General features: G+C 43.2%; 1 protein-coding gene across 2 annotated transcripts in view; it reads left to right on the forward strand.

The window, feature by feature from the left end:
- Window positions 1–24,584, forward strand: part of abch1 (ATP-binding cassette, sub-family H, member 1) — a 124,373-nt gene that overhangs the window by 31,050 nt on the left and 68,739 nt on the right. For both annotated transcript variants that reach the window (XM_060933418.1, XM_060933419.1), the window contains exons 5-10: window positions 4,129–4,236; window positions 10,266–10,359; window positions 19,641–19,715; window positions 19,867–20,044; window positions 20,129–20,225; window positions 20,363–20,531. In XM_060933418.1, the coding sequence (XP_060789401.1) occupies window positions 4,129–4,236; window positions 10,266–10,359; window positions 19,641–19,715; window positions 19,867–20,044; window positions 20,129–20,225; window positions 20,363–20,531 (721 nt within the window). The remainder of the gene's footprint in view (window positions 1–4,128; window positions 4,237–10,265; window positions 10,360–19,640; window positions 19,716–19,866; window positions 20,045–20,128; window positions 20,226–20,362; window positions 20,532–24,584) is intronic.

Here is a 24,584-nt window from a genome sequence, read left to right on the forward strand (position 1 = left end):
TTCTTGGTAGAGATGCACCGATACCACATTTGTGAAAACCGATACGAGTATGAGTACTATCATTTCAGTACTTGCCGATACCGAGTACTACCGATACCGATACTGTTGATGTTATTAAAATATAATTTTTCAAATATTGCAGCATTTGAATATTTAATAGGCCTACTTTATCTATTTCCCGTGAATGTTGTTTTCTAACTGGAGTGATCATGCACACGGGTTCACATTGACAATCTCCGCTGCTCCAGAAGCGCAGAGTAGCCTTGAGTCCACGTCACACAGCCAGACAGCGCCTCTTCACGGTAGCGCTTATCTTTTGCAACATTGTTACAATAATGTTGCAAAACCTAAGCGCTGCTGCGCTAGGCCTACTAGGCCTACATAACAATGTTGCAAAAGAAGCGCTACCGTGAAATGAAGAGGCGCTGTCTGCTGGCAGTGTAACGTGGACTACAAGGCTATCTGCGCTTCCGTGTGCAACCTCTCTCGATTGTCGCGCAACATTCACTCCCAGAAAACTACACTCATTGCAAATAGCCTACACAAAGAATTAAATATTTAGCTGCTGCAATTTCTGAAAAAGGCTGCTATTTATTTGGATTAGATTACAATGTCCAACTTTCGAAGTCAAGAAAGACTTGCACTCTTGCAACATGTAAGACCGATTGTTGATGAAGGGAGGAGAGAGCAGTGAGTTACCACATGCAGCGTGATCATTTCACTCCGCTGGTCACTTACCCCCTCTATCATCGGCCTTCCGCAACATTGCGGTCTTGGTTGACTTAAGGGTTGTTCTGGTGGTGCGCTTAAACTACTCCAATTACATTTAGCAACAAGACAAGGGCATGAAAGGGAGGAGCAGTGACCATCGCAACATCACAGAGAGCGCACAAGATAACAGTGGCGGCCGGCGACGATGTATTATTTAATTTCCATCGCCAGTAATGCAGACTAAAATATGCCCCCCCCCCCCCCCCCCCCCCCCCCCCCCCCATGTGCATGTGCGCACATCCTGCTGTGTGCTGCAGGAGAGTTGAATGCCTCGAGCACGCTCTTGTTCAGTCGCAGAACTTGTTAGGCAGACGCTGTTGCTGTCCATTCGCAACATCGCGTCCCGTGCTCGTGGAGCTCCATACCTGTAGATGGGACGTCAGTTTCCTTGGTCTTAGCGTTGCCCTCAACTGAAACAAGTTGGAAAACTCAATCAGCCATTTCTTAAAGCTCTCTCTCTCACTCTTCACTCTTAAACTCTCCCGGTTGGACTCGTACTTAAAAACTCTGCCGGTTGGATTCACCTATACAAAAATCCGATTTTCATTTGTTTGTTAGTGAGTAGCCTGTCCTACAAAACCCTTACCTAGGCGAATAGCCAACATTAAAAAAAGGACAACGTTGGGGATCTTAGCGTAGGCCTATCTGCGTATGGCAGCGAAAGGGAGTGGAGTGTGGAGAGATGTTTAAAATGACAGTGTTGGGGAAAGATGTTGTGACGGCACTGTTTCATGACTACGCAAACACATCTTCGTCATGGAAAAATGGGTTGTTGTCGAACAATTTTTTTTGTCTTCTGACGAAATTAGCCTACGCTCAATGCTTGAGATTTACAATTTTTTTCCTGGGAGAGGCTTTTTTTCCTCGAACGGATGCTGGCAAAAGGCACTTCACGGAACACTATCGGCGCATGGTATAGCCCATCATATTATGCTCAAGCCTGAGCTCAACAATGCTTCAGTTTTTTTTTCTCTCTCGAATGGAACAAAAAGCGCTGCGGGGAACATTGGTATCGGCGCATGGGATCGGCACTGGTATCGGTTCATGGTATCGGCAACTGTTTGACAAGTACGAGTATGAGTATATTAGTGGAGTATCGGGGCCGATGCCGATGCCAGTATCGGTATCGGTGCATGCTTAATTCTTGGTGGTCATTTGTGGTTTGTTGTCAGTTAATTGATAATTGGTTGATTTTTGGTTGGTAGTTGAGAGTTCCTTATTCTTGGTGGTCATTGGTTCATTGTAAATTAGTTGATAATTGGTTGATTTTTGATTGGCAGTTGAGAGTTCCCTGTCCTTGGCGGTCATTTGTGGTTTGTTGTCAATCAGTTGATGATTGGTTGATTTTTGGTTGGCAGTCGAGAGTTCCGTATTCTTGGTGGTCATTGGTTTGTTTCAATTAGTTGATAATTGGTTGATTTTTGGTTGGTAATTGAGAATTCCGGGCGGCACGGTGGTGTAGTGGTTAGCGCTGTCGCCTCACAGCAAGAAGGTCCGGGTTCGAGCCCCGTGGCTGGCGAGGGCCTTTCTATGCAGAGTTTGCATGTTGTCCGTGTGGGTTTCCTCTGGGTGCTCCGGTTTCCCCCACAGTCCAAAGACATGCAGGTTAGGTTAACTGGTGACTCTAAATTGACCGTAGGTGTGAATGTGAGTGTGAATGGTTGTCTGTGTCTATGTGTCAGCCCTGTGATGACCTGGCGACTTGTCCAGGGTGTACCCCGCCTTTCGCCCGTAGTCAGCTGGGATAGGCTCCAGCTTGCCTGCGACCCTGTAGAACAGGATAAAGCGGCTAGAGATAATGAGATGAGTTGAGAATTCCGTATTCTTGGTGGTCACTGGTTCGTTGATAATTGGTTGATTTTTGGTTAGTAGGTGAGAATTCCGTATCCTTGGTGGTCATTTGCGGTTTATTGGGGTTTGGAGTATTTGTTGTTGGTAAAGTATTGATGTTTCTTTGCTTAATTTATCAGTTTACTCAGTTATTTATGTTGGATTTAGTTGATATTTGGTTTATAAATGGTTTACAAACTTTCTGATTTGTAAGTTGTTTTTTTTTTATTTCTAATGGTTAAGTTTTTATATTCACTGGTTGGTGTATATTTACGTTTAACAAACTGTATTGATTTTCTGAAACAAACCAAGACAAAAATTTCACCCGTAGCTATTCGAGAATATAAAAGAGCCACCTTAACAAAATTAATTATTCAAATTACTATAAATAGAACCCTTACCACCCATTCTACTTCCCATTTCCACCCCATCCCCTCCTCCAGCCTCTTATCCCCCACCCCACCCAGTTTCGCCCTTACAGCCACACTAATGGCCCTTTTCCACTACCCTTTTTCAGCTCACTTCAGCTCGCTTCAGCTCACTTCAGCCCAACACGGCTCGCGTTTCGACTACCAAAAACCAGCACGACTCAGCTCGTTTCAGCCCTGCTTAGCCCCTAAAACTCGCACCGTTTTGGAGTAGGGCTGAAGCGAGCCGAAGCGAGCCAAAGCGAGCCGAGTGAGGTTGGGGGCGTGAGCAGACACTCCCCTATGCACTGATTGGTGAGGAGGAGTGTCCTCACATGCCCACACACGCCCCGCGAGCACGCTGGGATCTGTAAACACCGCAAACCCGGAAGAAGGAGAATTACGAATTACGAGAATTTCTGAAGCCTTATGCGCCTCGCCTCATCTATACGCTCTTGCCAGTAACTGTCCGCGTTGTCGGTGACAACAAGCCACAGCACCAAGACCAGCAACACTAACGACTCCATGTCCTCCATGTTTATTTTTTACTCTCCGGGTTGTGAGACTACCGCTTAAAAGCTCACTGATGTCACCGTTTGCACTGCTTAACGACATCACGTGACGTCCACCCACTTTCGCTAACTCCACCCAATGTGTCCACCCACTTCCAGCCAGCACGGTTCAGTGCGGTTGTAGTCGAAATGCAACTCCAACAGCCCCGCTCAGCTCGACTCAGCACGGCACGGCTCAGCCCGACTCAGCCGCGTTGGTAGTGGAAAAGCGGCAAAAGAGTACTTGTCTAGAGAGAAATACTGTACCTACAGTGTGGTATAATACCATTATATAATTATAGTATTATTATTATTATTATTATAATACCATGTAACTATAATAGTATAACACAGTCACATGATTGGTGTCTATTTATAGGGTGAATTGTGAACAATTATTTGCATAATTGGATAAAAAAAATGACTCAGTGGTTTTTTTGGGTTTTTTTTTTTGTTGATTTGCTGATAATTGTTGAATTCTGTTCAGTATTTGGATTATAAAAAGTTATTATTGGTTGGCAATGGGTTGCTTATTAGTCATTAACTGGTTGTATTTTGATTATGTGCAGTGGGGGTCAGCGACGTCGTGTTTCTCTCAGTGCTGCTCTTCTTCAGAACCCTCGCCTCCTCATCCTCGACGAGCCCACAGTAGGAGTGGATCCTGTTCTACGAGCCAAGTACGAGCCTCTTTATTTCTCCATCTCTTTCAGCTTCCCTGTTCTCACCCTCGCTAAGTGCCTGAACTTTGCACTACATTCTAAACCAATAACGAAGAATTTTACACCACTTCACCTTCTCTCTCTCTCTCTCTCTCTCTCTCTCTCTCTCTCCTGCTAAATACATTTACAACCTGCTCTCCATTCTCATTTCTGAAAACACCTGTCACTCAGAGTGAGAGCTTTAATATGCCGTAAGAAAAAATAAACATTAGAAGCCCAAATCTCAATCAAGAAAAATTCACACACATTGACACGTGTACCATTTCGCATACTTTTGCGTAATTATTCAAGTAGCTCATATGATCCTTGCATTAATCCTCTCTACTCCTGCTGAAACACTTGAACTCCCTCATGCTGTCATTCTCGTGACCATAAACTCACCAACACCCAGTTTGCTTTAATCCTGTTCTCACATATTACGGCTGCTGAGATCATTTTTGATGTCTGCAAAATGGTGAAATCTTGTCCTCACTTGTTAAAACATGTTTTAGTTGCAGCAAAATGTTCAAAACACAATTTTGACACACACATACAAAAAAAAAAAAATCATGGGAATGACATTTTAAAAACAGATCTAAAGAACATACAATGGTTTCTAGTCTTATGGCGTATTCACACCTATGTTGTTTGGTCCGGACCAAACGAACCAAATTTCCCTTGGTCCGGACCTTTAGGGTTGGTCTGAATACAAACCACCGAACTCTGGTCCGGACCAAACAAGCGGACCGAGACCGAGCTGCAAGGTCGGACTCGGTCCGGACCAAAGGAACCCTGGTGCGGACCTTTTGGAGGTGTGAAAGCAGACCGGACCTAATCCGACAGTTTTGCTTTTTTGTACCTCGGGAGCTTCCGTCGTTTGTCGAGCATTATGGGAAACAGAGTCTTGACACTCCACCGCAAAGTGCAAACACTGTTTCGGTTGTCAAGGGAACCTTACAACAGTCGTTCAGTCATTCAGACCAGTGGTAGGCTAGACTACAGAGTACAAAAAATGAGTAGGGGGCAAACGTGGGCCGAGGAAGAAACGCGCACCCTTGTGGATATATGGGCAGATGTCCACATATCTGAGCTTTTGGAGAGAACACACAAAAATGCCGACGTGTTTGCTGTATTCAGTGAGAAAATGAAGGAGAAGGGGTTCACGCGCTCCCCAGAACAATGTCGGCTAAAAGTGAAGAAACTCCGTCAGACCTACATTAAAATCAGGGACATTCTTTCAAAAAGTGGCGGTACTAGCGACGCAAAAAAGAAATTCATCTATTGCGTGAAGAGCCAGAACTGTCACAATATGACGTGCGCTCATCAGCGCTATCCTCCGTAGCCGCCTTGCCCTTTGTCGTTGTCGTTGATAAATTACTTGTACAACAGCATAGTAATCGCACGATTGTGAAAACAGTAAAAACTGGAAAAAACATATAGCTTTGATGACATTAAAAAGAATAACAGCACGGAAAGCCTCCATGACTACTTTTGAACTTAACGCTTTGTGCGCGTGTCGTCTCTGACCAATAGCTGAACGACCTCAGGGCGCGTGGCTTTGTTGACAGATTTTGGTCCGCTTACTAAAATGTACAGTGTGAAAGCGAACCGCACCAAAATTAAAAAATTTAAAAAAAAATTGGTTCGGACCAAAGCAAGTGAACTATCGAACTATCCTGGTCTGAATACACCCTTAATAAAAGTTCATAAAATAAGTTAATTAAAAATACATGCAATAAAGGCTGATAGAAATGTTTTTGTTTTTTAAATAAATGATCATTTAATTAGCTTTTCCCGTTTTGTGGTTACATCTAAAACTGCAGACTCATGTACTAAATGATATACGACTTCTAATTCAATGTTTTTTCTTTATGTTTATTAATTAAAAGATACTTCTTCATGTCTTAAAGTAATTATGGATGTTGTTTCTCTTTACTTAGTCGAGCGGTTCTTGACATAATATGGATTACTACAGTTGTGGATGGAATGGGGCTATTTTATTATTTGTATTTTTATTATTTACTATTTGATCTCAAACGCATTAAGAAGGCAAGAAACTCATCCACTAATTAACTTTTGACGAGGCACTCCTGTTAATTGAAAAGCATTCCAGGTGACGACCTCATGAAGCCGGTTAAGATAACGCCAATAGTGTACAAAGCGTCATCAAGGTAAACGCTGGATGCTTTGAAGAATCTAAAATATGAAATGTATTTTGTGTTTTAACCCTTTTGCGTTTACCACATAATTCCATATATTATATGGATATGAGTGTTTTACTGGGAAATACGCCAATTGTATTTTTCATACGAGCTCCATCCGGGACATGGAGAACCAAAACCATGACATAAATCTCTATATGTCCCTCATGAGGAAACCGATGATAAATTTGGTTTTGATAAATCTGGGGACTTTTTGTTTGTGAAAGTGTCAATATAATAAAAAGAAAATCACACGTTGGCTTGAAGATATGAAGTTTATCATCTTGTGTTGAAAAACTCGCATTTTTCATATGAAATACGTCGTGAATCCGAGTGACATATTTAAATAATATTGGCTGGCGTTGAGTGCTATATCAAATATATTCCATTCAGCTAGCATGATACTGAACGAGTCGAAGACAAGTCGCTGAATGGAATACATCTGATAGAACACAAAAAAAGCCAGCCAATATTATTATTATTATTATTATTATACATACACATTCTTTTTGGGTGTTCAACACATCTTTCTCTTTCAAAATTCTCTCAAAATCTTTCGTATTCAACGAAGAAAACCTGACGGCCATGTTTGTTTACAAATTGTCACAGTCGTTCGCTAGCGCGGAAGTTTTACATTTCTGACATGTAATGTCATGCTGTCTTGCAATATCTCATCTCATCTCATCTCATTATCTCTAGCCGCTTTATCCTTCTACAGGGTCGCAGGCAAGCTGGAGCCTATCCCAGCTGACTACGGGCGAAAGGCGGGGTACACCCTGGACAAGTCGCCAGGTCATCACAGGGCTGACACATAGACACAGACAACCATTCGCACTCACACTCACACCTACGGTCAATTTAGAGTCACCAGTTAACCTAACCTGCATGTCTTTGGACTGTGGGGGAAACCGGAGCACCCGGAGGAAACCCACGCGGACACGGGGAGAACATGCAAACTCCACACAGAAAGGCCCTCGCCGGCCCCGGGGCTCGAACCCAGGACCTTCTTGCTGTGAGGCGACAGCGCTAACCACTGCACCACCGTGCCGCCTGTCTTGCAATATCGTAAACCATATTCAACGCTCATTCTCCATTGGGTAGAGTGACGTAATACATGTAGGATAAGCGATATGCTAACAATATTGCATGATATTGAACCAAATGAATGAAACCTGCTAGAAGGTTATAGAACATGTTTTTATTCCATCGCAGAAGTGTCCTGTATGTATAATAATTCCCGATATTTCACTCCAATGATGTCACTCCCAGTGTTTTCCCGCTGACTAGACACGCGTTGTCAAAATGTCGAACTGGTTCAAAATTAAAATTCTTTTGATTAACTTACGTAATTTTTTTTTTTGTGGATGAGTCCATATAATATAAAGAACATTTACACGGTGGTTTGAAGATATGAAGTTTTTCTTCTGGTGTTGCAAAATGTATCACACATTCGCTTCAATAACTCGTGATATGTACATTCACAACTCGAAGATAAACTTCATGTCTTTGCGCAACCGTGTAATATCCTCAGTATTGTTCTACAGTGTAGGAAATGGTCAAAATACAGAAAACCCTATGAGAGAGTCAAGTCAAAGTCCCTTCCCACGCCATGTGGCGCATAGGGCGGCGCTGATCTCCGTTTCCGTAGCCCTCGGCCTCTCGCCTATTACATAGCTAGGGTTACAGTGGGGGGCTAGTCCTCTGGTAACCGCGAGAGTTTGAAAGAGTAGGGGTGTACAAACTTTTTTGACTGGTACTTTAGCCCTACTAAGTAACATATTCTGTAGTTTATAGCATTATATAATCGGTGCTATTGTTGAATGTTCCTGTATTTCATTCAGGCAGACAATACCTTGGGTTTTGTTGGGTCTTTTTTTTGTCAGCATCGGTGGTCCTGAGATAAAGTCAGTCACTTTCTGAAGGTAACATAAGGACAACTGTCTTTAAAGTGCTGATGACACGTTTTTGACATCTTTGGCGATGTTTTATAACATAAAAAGTAATTCCCGATGATCCATATATTAATTCACGAAGGCGCCTATTTTACAAGTTATGATAAAAAACGCGGCTATTTGGGCAAATTTGACGGGGCTGCAGCACCCAGGAGACGAAGGAGGAGGAGGAGCTATATGACGTCAGCGAAAGAACCTTCCTCCTAACTTACCAGTTTGTTGTTGATGCGGCAGGTGTTCAGTTTATCATTATTAGTATTTTTATTAGACATTATTATACTATATATATATATATATATATATATATATATATATATATATATATAGTTATTATGCCTTCGCGTTCTGTTGCCGGCTTTTGCTCCAAAACCCACAAGGATGGGGTAAGTTTATTCAAGTTTCCCAGAGATCCCGAGCTGCATGCGAAGTGGGTGAAGCAAGTCAGGCGCACTCGTGACAAGTGGGAGCCCTCAGCAATATCCGTCCTGTGCTCTGAACACTTCGATTTGGATTGTTTTGACACCCTTCCCAGCTTAAAAGAATCTCTTGGGTGTTCAGTTCAGCACAAACATGTGTTACTACCATCAGCAGTGCCTACACAGTGTTGCCAGATTGGGAGGTTTCCCGCCCAGTTGGGCGGTTTCAAGTGCATTTTGGTGGGTTTTGAACATATTTTGGGCTGGAAAACCTCAGCAGTATCTGGCAACAGATACTGCTGAGGTTTTCCAGCCCAAAATATGTTCAAAACCCACCAAAATGCACTTGAAACCGCCCAACTGGGCAGGAAACCTCCCAATCTGGCAACACTGCCAGTATTCCGGAAGGGGTCTACTAGTAGCTATGCCGGATCCAAAGACAGTCCTCCTGTCAGAACATGTGTTGTGAAACGACATAAGATAAAGGTATGTAGAGCTATAGATGCTACATGATAATCATAAATGTAATCATAAAGTCGGCGTGATATCAGTCATGTATTTGCTTGTGAAAGCTTGCGGCTTTCATGTAACTGCCGCCTAGCAACGAGAGGCAAAGGGTAAAGAGGGTAGGCTATCATAGATTCTATTCGGAAGAGATCAACACAATTCTAGACTCCCAGAAGAGGAAGAGCTAGCACTAGAGAGTTCACCGGGGTTTTCATGCGCCATTTCCATTGAGTAGAACCAGAGTAGAACAGCCAGTGAACCGCAGCGTGTTCTTCCGCTGACGTCACAACATGGCCGCGAGCCACGGACCCAGTTTTCTTGCGCTGTGCAATTAAAAGTTGGATATTCGTGTAACAACAGCTTCTTTTCACGTAATTATAACAGAAATCTAACATGTTTGCCATGTTGTATAGTTTATTTAAGAAATTGCATAGAGTCATGTTCGTGTCATCAGCCCTTTAAAGGTCCTTATGTTGGACAAAGTCGTATTGCATGTGTCCTTAATTCTGTTCCCTGAACACAGCATTAATGAGAGTTTGAAAAACACCACAGTGCTGTTGAATTCTCCATTCTGATTGGTTAGAAGGTGTTGATTAATTTTCTATAATAGCAGTATAGCTCCTGAAAGTAGTTCCTGATATCAGGATGTTTCTCAGTATTACATGTAACAACAAATAATTAAAAAGTAAGGCACAAATTAATTAATTTTAAAAAAAATTGTAATTGCTGTGGTATAAGCGGAATAAAGCACTTCAGGATGCTGTCATCGGAAAATAATCAACTTTTTTTTTTGGCATCCGGCCATATCACACCACCTTGGTGTTTTATGTCATAGTGATTTATTCATGCCAAAGTAAAGGGCAAAGGGCAGATTTTTGTGCTCTTTTTTGTTATTGTCCACCACCTGAAGTGCACTCATGTGATGTCTACAGAATATGGCAGCACCTGGTGGAGATTGTGAAAGGAGGACAGGTATCCGTCATCATCACTACACACTATATCGAGGAAGCCAGACAAGCCAACACGGTAAGATATATACACTTTTGGTCTGTTAATCTAATAGAAGAGATGAGTGTGAGCCCAAAGGCGTCTCAGTATAATAGTAAATATGAATAAATGCACTCCACTGGTGCCATATTAGACAAGTAAGGGCTGTCAGAAGATGTTTCTTCCTCTTCCTTCTCTTAAACCTCATGCCAGGATGGGGATGAGTTGAGCCCACCAGTGCCACCGAACTCCACCATCTCTTATGGTCTTGGCTGAGTGCCTGGACATCCTCCAGCCTCAAATTAATCTGCTGGAGGTCTTGATGAATGATATCGTTCCAACAGGTGCATGGTTGGCCATGAGGACGTCTCCATCCCACCGCTGGCAGATCACACTCATAAATGGCTGTTGTGGGGTGGTCATCTGTGCAGCGCAGGATGTGTCCAAGCCAACAAACATGGCACTGTGCGATGGTGTGAAGGATATATGGTTGGTTAGTCCTCTGGCGGAGCTCTTCGTTGGAGACATGGTTGTACCAACGCATCCCCTCAATGGTCTTGAAGGCATGGGTCTCGAAGCCAAGAACATCGGTGGCCAAGGTCTTGCTGAGAGGCCAAGAGACGTTTGATTCCCGAAATTTTGGATTTGACTCTGGTTTTGATTCTAAGATTTGAACTTGATGAACTTTTGGTCCTTGTCTAATTGAAACATCACTAAAATTACAGCCTCCTGTCTCCTGTTCAGATTTCGTATTGCGATTTATGGACTTAACCTCAACCTACCTGCTGTTTTAATTAGGATATGCTATCATAGCCTGGCTGCACAAACTTGGCCTGACTGAAACCTTTCATTCAGGACCGTATGGGCTACAAATTTGAGTGACTTACTATAAGTTCAAGGGGAAAGTTCTCCATATTATGCAGGTGTTTTAATTCTGAACAGCTCATTCAGATGAATAAAATTTATGTATACAGTTCTCACCTTTGATGTTCACAGATTTTTCTCAAGTAGAGGTAGTATCTTGCAGGCATTTAGCAGATGCTCTTATCCAGAGTGATGTACAACATATCCAGAGCAGCCTGGGGACCAGTTTAGGGGCCTTGTTCAAGGGCACTTCAGCCATTCTTGCTGGGGCAGGGAATCAAATCAGCAACCTTTTGGTCCCAAAGCTGCTTCTCTAACCATAAGGCCATGGCTTCCCCTATGAAGGTAAGAGTTTCTCTGTAGTTGTCAAGAATGCAAGCGACAGACGGGCCTAAAAGCAGCCAAGAGTTTTATTTCGACAAAGCTGACAGACAAATCCAAAACAATAGGCAAAGGCAGAGTCAACAAACAGGCAATGGTCAGGCGAGGCACAAACAGAATATCAGAGTGTAGCCGTTCAGTGTTGGTGGGTGGAGCACAGAGGACAGCAGGACAGAGATCAGGTTCAACACTAGCGTTTATTGCTATACTTTTCAGTTTAACAATATTTTCAACTAGAGACACACACGACTGGCGTCTTGTTCGGGGATGAGCGCTCTTCTGCTCTCTGCTCTCCCTCTTTAAATAGGGCGCGGTCACTGGGAAGACACACACAAACACAGGTTAATTGACGTCAGGTGTAGTGATTCTGCCACTTACCTTCCCTGACTCCGCCCTCCTGTCACAGACCGGCGCTTGACCACGCCCCCGCTGCCACACAGAGATAAAGACGAGAAAAAATTCAAAGTACAAATAAAATCGAAACCAGAATATCAGCATGATAACCATCTCATCATCTGTAGCCACTTTTTCCTGTTCTACAGGGTCACAGGCAAGCTGGAGCCTATCCCAGCTGACTACGGGCGAAAGGCGGGGTACACCCTGGACAAGTCGCCAGGTCATCACAGGGCTGACACATAGACACAGACAACCATTCACACTCACATTCACACCTACGGTCAATTTAGAGTCACCAGTTAACCTAACCTGCATGTCTTTGGACTGTGGGGGAAACCGGAGCACCCGGAGGAAACCCACGCGGACACGGGGAGAACATGCAAACTCCGCACAGAAAGGCCCTCGCCGGCCACGAGGCTCGAACCCGGACCTTCTTGCTGTGAGGCGACAGCGCTACCAACTACACCACCATGCTGCCCTGCATGATAACCAAAGGCTTGGTAAAGTCAAGCAAGGCCAGCCGTGGCTTAATGTTTAGAGAAGCAGGTTCAGAACCAAAAAGGTTGCCGGTTTGATTCCCTGGACCAGCAGGAATGGCTCAATTACCCTTGAATAAGACACCTAACCCCCAACTGCTCCCCAGGCTGCTTTGGGTATGTTGTCTGGCGCTTTGGATAAGAGCATCTGCTAAATTAAATTGATGAAGGATGTGCTGAGCGTTTCAATGACTGTGAAAACAAGGGTTATTTTTATAGTGTGCTGTGGTGATTGTAAGTGATTGAGTTCAGGTGTGTGTGATGAGAATTCAGGTGCAGACGTACCGGTAACAATAGCATCTAGACTGTTCCTTTTAAAACAAGTCCTTCAAACCTCAAAAAAACAGGGTATAGAAAATAGGGACTGATAATTTTCACTCATCAATTTTAGACAAGCTTCTCCCCTTGTTTGTTTGTATCTTGTGTAGAACTCTGCAAGCAGCATAGTTAATGCCAATGCATGAAAATTTCATTACTAACTCCCCCCTACTCCACTCTGAATACATCTCTTAAATTACAGGATTGACTATATTGCACCATATTCTGCAATGGCGCATATATGTTATCAGGTAGCTTATCTGGGGAAGTGATGGCCTAAAGGTTAGAGAATCAGCTTTAGGACCAAAAAGTTACTGGCTTGATTCCCTAGACCAGCAGGAATGGTTGAAGTGCCCTAGATGCTGTGGGTATGTCATAGTCCTATAGTATGATGTCTCTCTGGATAAGAGTATCTGCTAAATGCCTGTAATGTACATACAAAGCATAATCAGGTTGTACAGTATGTCATGTAATTGCAGGAAGAGTCTTTATTTTAAATAGTACAGAAACATAAGATGTGAAACAGGCAATGGTCAAGCGAGGCACAAACAGAATGGCGGCCGCAAAGACACCATGGTGGTAGAGTCCAAATACACAAAACAGAGTCAAAATCAGAAAGAACTCCGAGCGCCAACGCGTGTGGACGTGACATTGTATTCCCAGGAATTTATTTCTGTGTATAAATCAGGGCTCGGAGTGTAGCAGTGTTTCATTAATTGTGTTGCTAAAAAAAGAAGAAGAAAGAAAAGCTGTATGGAAAAACAACTTTTCACACAACTTGTAAAAATTTGGTTCAGTATGTCTCATCTCATCTCATTATCTCTAGCCGCTTTATCCTGTTCTACAGGGTCGCAGGCAAGCTGGAGCCTATCTCAGCTGACTACGGGCGAAAGGCGGGGTACACCCTGGACAAGTCGCCAGGTCATCACAGGGCTGACACATAGACACAGACAACCATTCACACCTACGGTCAATTTAGAGCCACCAGTTAACCTAACCTGCATGTCTTTGGACTGTGGGGGAAACCGGAGCACCCGGAGGAAACCCACGCGGACACGGGGAGAACATGCAAACTCCACACAGAAAGGCCCTCGCCGGCCACGGGGCTCGAACCCGGACCTTCTTGCTGTGAGGCGACAGCGCTAACCACTACACCACCGTGCCGCCCCTTGGTTCAGTATGTATTTTTTAGATAAACTAAGAACAGAGCTGGTCGGTTACAATGCATGTAATAATGGCTAGCATGAAAAGCCGGATGCTAAGTAATATTAATTTGTCTTTATTTTCCATCTAATCAAACCTACAACAGGCTTTCCAAATTGAACAAATCTGAAGTTGGTTTCTCGACAACTCTTATTATGAGAATTTTATATTCGTATAGTCAAAAAAACAAACAGGAACGGCAGAAATGATGCTATTAACAGAATTAGCATTAATTAAAAAAACCTGTAGAATACAGTGATGAAAACCGATTTCTTGAATAAATTATTTAACGGTTTAACAAGGGTACGGGTATACTCTCCATGCTTCAGGCTAAACTAGACGCTTGCATCCAGAAAGTATACTGTGTGTGACATACTGTACTCTATAGCAAATGTTTTTGTCACCTCGCTGAGTATATACTATACCGCAAGCTGGCCTAGTGGTTAGCATGTCTGCCTCTCGACTAGGAGATTGTGAGTTCTACTCATGGTCGGATCATACCAAAGACCATCATAAAAATAGTACCTACTGCCATCTGGCAAGACATGCTGTAATACAGATGTGAGTGGGGTGTCAAACTCTCGCAGTTACCAGAGGACTAGCCCCCCACTGTAACCCTGGCTGTATAGTAGGTGAGAGGCTGTGGGCTATAAAAGCGGAGATTGGTGCCACCTTAAGCGCCTGGTTATTACTGGGACAGGAGACTGCCTGGGAAGCCTTGGCACGGGATGGACTTTGACTTTTTTTTTTGAGTATATACTATAAGCTTTCCCAGTTTTGTCACTACAACCAACATTACATACTTCTGTACTGAAAGCTTTATCGAAATAGCTACACTAGGTATTGTTTATATATTTACTAAGGCTACGCTCGCGATGCTTTGCAATGGGTTATTGATGAAAATCAGGTATTTGGTGGCAATGCTTCCCCAAGCTTCAGAAAATATTCCCAAACCCATCTGCGAGTATTTACTGCTTCGTTTGCCGACAAAAACGTCCATCCATCCATTATCCGTAACCGCTTATCCTGTGCAGGGTCACGGGCAAGCTGGAGCCTATCCCAGCTGATTATGGGTGAGAGGCAGGGTACACGCTGGACAAGTCACCACATCATCGCAGGACTGACACACAGAGACAAACAACCATTCACACTCACATTCACACCTACGGTCAATTTAGAGCCACCAATTGGCCTAATGTCTTTGGACTGTGAGGGAAACCGGAGCACCCAGAGGAAACCTACACAGACATGGGGAGAACATGCAAACTCCACATAGAAAGGCCCCTGTCGGCCACTGGGCTCAAACCCAGAACCTTCTTGCTGTGAGGCGCCAGTGCTAACCACTACACTGCCATGCCGCCCCCCAACGAAAACATCGCCACCAAATTTCAATGCGTGCGTTGACATTTTGCATTGTGTTTTTGGCTACTCACGAGGCGGAGACACACCAAAAAACAACTCACGAAACTTTGAGAACATTTGCTATGCATCGCACAGTTGGTGGCGATGCTACCAATTTTTAATTTCCAAGTATTTGCAAACCCATCGTGAGCTGTAATGTAACCAGGGCCTATGTAAAATTCTGTTTTACTGCATAGTTATGAACATAACCTGAGGAATGGGTGTTGACAAAATACCAAGACTAATGGTAGCACCAAGGCTATCTGAAAGCCCTTTTGAACCAGATTTACAGTGACAAAGTGAAACAGAAAGGGCTAGGCAGTTTAACTTTATGCAAACTGAGAAGCAAACAGCACCTCACAGCTGCTGATATACTGTACATTCGTTTGCCTTTATATCATTTCAGTCTCACTAGGCCTGAGTAGAAAGCTGCTAATGGTCTTTAAACCCTTTTCCTGTCTTCTTCCTCATCCCCTCATATAAACTTCAATTTTTAGACTGCTACCATTACTACACTAATCCATTTAAATGCTTTGGCTTTACATGTACAAAAAACACATAAGAATGAAGATCATCATGGCTTCTGAAGTTCCAGACAAGATCTGAAATAACTTAATTTTGGTTTGTGACATGAGACATTTTACTGACAATCATTAACTTGTAGATGCCTAAGAGCAGTGCTGTCTAGTTTTTCCGCACCATGAAGTATTACCCTGCTGTTTTTTAAGTCGTAACACAGTGACATTAGCCATGATTGTCACTTCTGATGATAAGGTTTGCACTGAGATGATGGATCACATGCCTTGAAGGGAAAAATACGTCTTTTGAACTTTCCTTTGCCTCAAAAAGCACCAGTGACACACAGTCACACCATGTACCTTTTCTTCTGATGACTAAACATGTCTTCACACATGATGCACACACTTTTCTTTATGACCCCGTGGAGAAACCTTATGAAGAAACCTATCCCTACATAACACACGAACACATACTTAAATGACACAAACAGCACAGAATTGTCTGCTGAGCTGAATTCTTTGTGGGAGCACAGAAAGGGCAGACACTTGTTTTGTGTATGTAGTCTGGTTCTTTATTGTTAATAGAAGAAGCCATGGCCTAATGGTTAGAGAAGCAGCTTTGGAACCAAAAGTCGCTGGTTAGATTTCCTGGACCTGCAGGAATGGCTGAAGTGCCCTTGAGCAAGGCACCTAACCCCCAACTGCTCCCCAGGCTGCTCTGGGTGTTGTACATCACTCTGGGTCAGAGCATTTGCTAAATGCCTTTCATGTAATGTAATAAGAATACCATCAAGCAAACACCTTGTCATACTGGGATCAGACTATATGATATTTTTGTCTTTCACGATGGTCATCATCTCAGATTAGGCAATCATGGTGCTATAAATTATTGCTGTGTCTTGGTCAGGAGACTGGCAACACTACAAGTTTGACCCCTACCAATCATCATTTACAGCCTTGCATATCATCAGGGAGGAGAGTCGAGAAACTGTCAATCGTAGCTATCAAGGAACACGTCATAGGAGCTGTCGAACTAGACAAGAAAATATAAAAAATTCTGACATGCTTGACTTTTCATTCAGGGTGTTATGGGGCGTCCCAGATGCCACATTGCTGTTCTTTGATTGTCACACTACAACCCCGTTCATCGCTCCTGACATTCGTATTCGGGCCGGATGCTGGAAATTTGTCAACCACAACAAAAGCATGTGGGAATCAGTCTGAATTTGTGTAGTCTGATCCCAGCATCAAGGAGAAGTCAATACAACAAGAAATCTCAAGTAGGTCTTGAGTCTTCTTTGAAGACACAGTGACTCAGATGATTGGAACATCATGGGAAGTTTATTCCATCACCTGGCTATCAAAACCGTTGCATTGGAAGTTATGGAGGGTCAAGTCAAGCCATGGTACACTTTCAGAAAAGGTATCCATCTGTACTCAACCTTGTGCATCAAGGATGCATCTTTTTTCTACCTTTAGTGTGTAGCTTGTACCTGGGAAGGTGCATGTGATATATCTATCCATCCATTATCTGTAGCCACTTATCCTGTACAGGGTCATAGGCAAGCTGGAGCCTATCCCAGCTGACTATGGGTGAGAGGCAGGGTACACCCTGGACAAGTCACCAGGTCATCGCAGGGCTAACACATACAGACAAACAACCAGTCACATTCACACCTATGGTCAATTTAGAGCCACCAATGAACCTAACCCACAGTCTTTGGACTGTGGGGGACACCAGAGCACCCAGAGAAAACCCACGCAGACACGGGGAGAACATGCAAACTCCACACAGAAAGGCCCTTGTCAGCCGCTGGGCTCGAACCCAGGAACTTCTTGCTGTGAGGCAACAGCGCTAACCACTACACCACCATACCACCCACATGTGATATACTGTACCTTGTAAATTGTTTTTAAAGATATTCAATAAAGGTACAAAAGATGTACCCCTAATGGCAACAAGAAAGCCAGTGGAGGTGATGTGGGAGAACTTTGCAAGATGGAAGTCATGCATAGGTCAGATAGAACACAGGGGCAGACTTGCCCTGAGCAAGAGGCAGTAGTCCAATCTTGACATGACAAAGGACTGAACAAGTACCTCAACAGCCCCTGTGGGTAGAAATGGTGGGATACACCTGATTTTTCCTGAGACAGGGTGTCAGCAATATGAAGGGGAAAGGATACATGGTTGTCCAGAACTACGCCAAGCTTGTGTTCATTGCCTGATTAAGCAATCCAAGGGCTTTCCAAGGAAATCTAGAAATGGGGCTACATCTGCAGGGATATAGCAGTTAGGCCTTGCTGGATTTAGTTTCAGTTGGTGAGACGCCATCCACTACAAGATATTTGCCAGAAATCCTGAGATCCGTGTAGTGTAGAGGAAGGGAATTAGAAGATGAGTTGAGTATCATCAGCATAGCACTAGTATGAAAATCCATGTGAGGATATGACCTCACTAAGAGAGCCAATATAGAGAGAGTTGTAAAGGACTAAGCACAGAGCCTTGTGGAACACCAGTGGAGAGTCTAGATGGTGCACATGTGGACCCCCCTCCATGTCACCTGATATGAAACTTTAAGCTGCCTGGTTGTGTTTTAACAAATTAGGATGAAATGTAGTGCATGACACCTGGTTATTTCATTCAAGGAAAGCTAATGAAAGTAGAAACGTGGAAGGTATAAACAGTAGAAAGCACAATCATAATTTGCTTTTGCATGTAAAACTGCAGGAAAAATCCCAGACAACCTTGATGATGTTTTTTTTTCTTGTTTTTTGTTTGGTTTTTGTATCAAAAACATGATCTATACAAACAAGTTTCTGTAATTTTTTTAAAAAATAATTTGTGATTGGAGGCTCTTGAGTGATGCAACAGAAAATCCTAATGATGCCTCAGCCATCCATAGCTGGCAGTCCAAAATTGGCCATGCTCTCAGGGTGAAGGGGATAGCATACACTGTCTCCCCTGTCAGTCATCGTGGTACTAGCCAATCATGAGCCTCTGTGAGCTTATGTATGCAGAAGAAGGTAGATGGCACTTTTCTTTGAGTTTTTTCAGCTGCCCTGTTACATTGCTATGATGTGGTAGCTTTTAGGTGTCAGAGAGGAAACACATCCTGGCCTTCAATCTCCTTAGTTGTTAGCGATTGTGTGATAGGATAGAGCGAGCTAATGACCAAATTGGGAGAAAATTTAAGGAAATAAATAAAAAATTCCACTCACACACTAATGCTGTAGACATAAAATTGGCCAAATTTATATAAAATGTAGGATTATTACACACTAGTGGGGGCAGCCGTGGCCTGAAGGTTAGAGAAGCAGGCTTGGGCCCAAAGGGTCATCGGTTCAATTCCTGGAACCGGCAGGAAAAATGTAAAGGGAGTTGAGTGAATGAACAGCACTTTCCCCTCCCTCTGTATCATGGCTGAAGTGCCCTTGAGCAAGCCATCTAACTCCCAACTACTCCCTGGGTGCTGTAGCATAGCTGCCCACTGCTCTGGGTGGGTGTGCGCTCATTGCTCACTTGTGTGAGCATGTGTGTGTTCACTGCTTCAGATGGGTTAAATTCAGACGAGGAATTTCGCTGTGCTTGAGTGTACATGTGACAAATAAACACTGCTTCTTCTTCTTGAAATATACCATATACATTCTACTTAAGTCCTTAAAATCCCACTAAACTCTAATGATGGTGTTAAATCATGCTTAGGTGGGGTTAATGAGGAATGGGAGGCTGCTGGCTGAAGCCAAACCAGAGGCAATCATGAAGCAGCACAACGCAGCCGTGAGTTCGTCCTCATAAACGCACATTACACAGATCTTCATTTGGACCATACATTAAGCAATAGACAAAATATCGAGAAAGTATAAATACAGTATATCATAAATATTTAGCTTATTTAAAATATGTGTGTGTTTGTGCATATGCACATCAGACCTTGGAGAGTGCTTTTCTACAGCTTTGTGAAGACTCTGATCAAATGGGGTCCCAGGACAGCTCTCAGGGTCCTGTCCGCAGTAACAGCCTGTCTCCAGACAACCTGAAGGATGAGTGCAGAGAGCCCATTTTGGGGAAGGATGTATCGGCAGCATCAGATATCCCCAAACCTAAAGGTGATTAAAAACCACACATTTAGACACACTGCATTGCTGCATTGTTGTATGTGTGTGTTTATGTGTGTATATGTGTGTATACAGCGGACTGGAAGGTGAAAGCACGACACGTCATTCCAAAATGGCGAAATATCGTAGCATTGACGATCAAGACCATGGTGCGAATGAGGAGAAATCCAGGGTAATTATTGCAAGCATTTATGTTGTAAAAGATTTTACTGCTCTTCTGATCGGGTAAAAATTCAACCAACGAATATTTTATGTTTTAAACTATTCTTGTCTCTCTAAGCCAGTTTCTCTCTTTTTCTCTGCATGCAGTTCGCTGTGTTTTCAGTTCCTCTTGCCTGTGATTCAAATCTGTCTGATGTGTTTGTGTATCGGCGGTGATCCCAAGGGTATTGATGTGGCTGTGGTGAATAACGAAACCAGCTCGAGCGCCTACAGCCGCTCTCTCCTTTCTTTCCTCGACAACACCAGCATCCACCAGGTACCAACAGCTGGTTCGATATACGGTATCACACCTCAATATGAATGAATCATGATAGCACTGGTTTAGAAAAATTGGTATCAATTCTATGCTAAGTAGATAATGCTGAAATAAGTTATTTAAATTAATCACTGATCATTTATTACAGTGAACAGTTATCTGTGCATACTAAGAATTAACGATAGAATTATTAACTCTGTTTGTCCAACCATCTATCCATTATCAATAAAATATCTAGGGTGGCTATACATTTAGCAGACACTCTTATCCAGAGCGATGTACAACAGGACCCTGACATACCCATAGCAGCCCAGGGAGCAGTTCAGGGTTAGGTGCCTTGCTCAAGGGCGCTTCAGCCATTCCTGCTGGTCCAGAGAATCGAACCAGCAACCTTTTGGTCCCAACCTGCTTCGCTAACCATTAGGCCATGACTTCATATCTACCGGTATATATTTAAATAATACTGGCTGGTGTTGAGTGGTATATCAGATATATTCCATTCAGCTAGCACGATACTGAACGAGTCAAAGACAGGCAGCTAAATGGAATATATTTGATATACCATGAAAAAAAAAGCCAGCCAATATTATCATTATTATTATACATGCACGTTCCTTTCAGGTGTTCAATGCATTTTTTTTCTTTTAAAATTCTCTCAAAATCTTCCATATTTAATGAAGCAAACCTAGCAGCCATGTTTGTTTACAAATTGTCACAGTCACTCGCTAGCACGGAAGTTTTATGTCTCCGAAGTGTGACATCATGATGTCTTGACAACTATGCAATATCGTAAACCATATTCAACGCTCATTTTTCACTGGGTAGAGTGACAATACACATAGGATAAGCGATACGCTAACAGTATTGCATGCTATCAAACCAAATGAATGAAATCTGCTAGAAGGGAATAGAACATGTTTTTATTCCATTGAAAAAGCATCCTATATGTATAATAAGTAACTATAACTTTACACCGACTCAAAATCTCTCGCTCTCAGTTCCTCTGTCAGAAGAGGAAGTATAGAGTTACACTTCAGCCCGGTGAAAAAGTATCATAGTAAAGCAGTTCTCAAAACGAAGTTATGTCCACACCCTCGTGATGAGACCTGATCTTTCAGGAACTGAAAAATGAAACCTCAAAGAAACACCATCTATTTGAGTAAAGAAGAGAACTGAGGTCATTTGTGGTCTCAGTGCATTTATCCTTTATAGCTCACTTCACAGTTGGTTCAGTGTACTATGTATATTTACTGTCGATCAGCTGAGGGCACTGGAACAGGCTTTATATTACAAATGAATGGAAGGAAGCCTGCCCTGTTTTCTCCCTAATTTGGTCATCTGCCAGTTCCCACCCACCACCCAGTGCTTCCTTTGCAACACATGAATCCAACAAAGTGCATCTTTTCAAACTGCTGCTCCTGCTGCATCACAGGGCAATGTAACATAAGCCTAGGTCACAAATGGACGTACGATTTTTTGGCCGTGCGATTTTTGGCGTTTCCCAAATCGCCGCGGTTTTTTTGTTCGTGGAGAAAGATGCACGTTGGCCGTAAGTTTGTCTTGCAACCTGAAAAAAACGTAAGCGCCCGTAGAGTTTGTTTGACATGACAAAGAACCTCTGCGGCCAGTCTACGGCTCGAAAATCAGCACGTCACACGTGCGCCCTCCGTGCGTTTCTTGCGTTTTTTGCACGTAGACCGGCCGTAGGAGCACGTACGGCCGGTTGTGACCGAGGCCAGGGCCGCTGACAGCTTTGGCTGGGCCCGGGACAAAATGCTCTGAATGGGCCCCCCCGGGTCAACCCACACACACACCCACCTCTCTTATCCCAGTCTCTACTCACGCAATTGGGGTGCTCTTGAAGGAGCAGCGATGGACGGGGGATTTCGGGCAGGGCTGGGGGCGAACATAGTATACTGTTGTAGGTGGAATTGGGATTAATTAAATTATAAATTATGTAATAATTGATAATTAAATTAATCAATTTATAAATAAAGATCAGTCTCATAAAATCTTAAATTATTAATCTTAATACTCACCGTGAATGGTTACATTCAAGATTAATGGTAGCTCTGTATTAGATGGGAAACCCAGTTGTATACAAAAGCTAAATTCTGAAGGAAAAAGGAGTTCTAAATAGTTGACCTTGTGAATAAACAACAGGAACAAGTAAAATGCAATTCAATTTTATTAGCTTTTATTTGTCTACTACTCACTAATAATAATAAACTCAAAATACATTCAATGTCAGCAAAGGTAATAACAAGACAAAACAATGGAACAATTACACCTGGACTATAAATTTGAGGGAAAGAGAGAGAGAAAGAGATAGAAGGAAAAAGAAAAGAATCCCTTGTGTGTGCGTGTGTGAGGCTAGGGCAAGCCGATGCGTGTGTGTGTGTGTGTGACCTAGCTTGTCGTTAGCTAAAACAAAGGAATGTTAGCTAAAACAAAGGAATGTTAGCTAAATAGAACAAAGGATTAGCTCTGTGGCTAATGTGTGCTTTGTGTAGGTATCTGTGGGCAGATGCTAATGACTAGCCACTCTGGCAATGCTTAAACAAAATGGCGGTCAGTGCCTAGGTGTCGTATCACAGGTAACTCAATGAGGAAGGTATCAAAATGGCGTCGGAAAAATGGCGCCTGCAGGCCTAGTCGAGAACACAAGCCTACCAGCTAGCGTATCACCCTGAGGTAGCTAGCAATAAGTTGCTAAGGAGAATCTGACCACGCTACAGCTGGATCCAAACACTGCACTTAACAACAATTTCCAACAGACTATCTAGGCAAAGAACTCAACGCGAGAGAGAGAGAGAGAGAGAGAGAGAGAGAGAAAGAGTGTGAGAGAGTGTGTATATGTGTTGGATGGAGAGAACTAGGCCTTGTAGCGGTCTAGCCTCGGAGCTTAAAATAACAAACTTGTCGCTGCGCTGCTAATCAGATAGGGAAGCTAGCAATGGAGTTAAGGAAAGATATCATGCAAGATACCCTGTCTAACAAGTTCAAAGAAAAAAAACAGAACCAAAACAAACAATAAAAACAAACAAACAAACAATAAAAACAAACAAACACCTTCCGTGTCTGAGCGGGTATGCTAAATAGCTCAAAGCTTAAACATGACCCTAACAACCATCTGAATAAGCTACAAATTAAAAATTTGCCCAAGTGCCTACTCAATGCGATGGAAGTTCTTTCTCCGATGTCCGCGCTGAGGGTCGCAGTCCGAGGAGAGGAGGTTAGCGGCGCGTTGCGTCCAACCGCGGCTAACGAAGCAGGGAGATGAAGGCCTAGCTGGCCCACGGTGCTTCAGGAGAAACCTCCGGTGATGCGTCGACGAGAAAAAGGCTGAGAGGAGCGAAGCTGTCCGCAAATGCCTCTTAGCGTGGAAAACTACTTAACTGTAGTTAAACTTTGCAAAGGTTTAGAATCGAAACCACTATATCGCTGAAACTTAGCGGGTCGTTCAAAAGTTCGGCCGAAACTAATTTGAACAGGCTGTTCTCAGACAATAGCGGTTAGTCTCAACACTGTAGCTTGCGTGCCTACAGTCCGTCCGACCACTCCAGTAGTCAGAACATGAGAGAGCGAATCGAGGCGCTCTCGATACAGTTAAAGCAGTTCCACTTCACGTCACATCCGGGTGGAGTGCGCAAGGAAATTGTGGGATCGTTATAGGGGGCGCTGGCGAGTTACCAACATTCCCCCCCTTGGCCATAGGCGCTGAAAGGAGTGATACCCTATGGGCACATGGTGTTTAGTCTGCGACCCACGGTCCCTAGTAATCCACAATGAGGTAGTTCCACAATGAGGTAGTTCCAAGGGTCCTTTCTGTGAAAAGTCTTTCAGACACAGTTCAACAGTTCAATTCATTTCATACAGTCCATAAGATGCATAGGCACTTGGGCATGAAAGCATAGGCACTTGGACATGAAAACAATTACACTATGGCTACTTAACTACCTTCTACATACAATATTTCACACAGCAAACAAAAATAATCAAAACTCCATAAAGGAAAATGGAAAAGAGGGGTTAGTTAGCGTGTTAGCAAGC

This window comes from Neoarius graeffei, chromosome 11, assembly GCF_027579695.1.
Source record: "Neoarius graeffei isolate fNeoGra1 chromosome 11, fNeoGra1.pri, whole genome shotgun sequence".
Classification (NCBI taxonomy): Eukaryota; Metazoa; Chordata; class Actinopteri; order Siluriformes; family Ariidae; genus Neoarius; species Neoarius graeffei.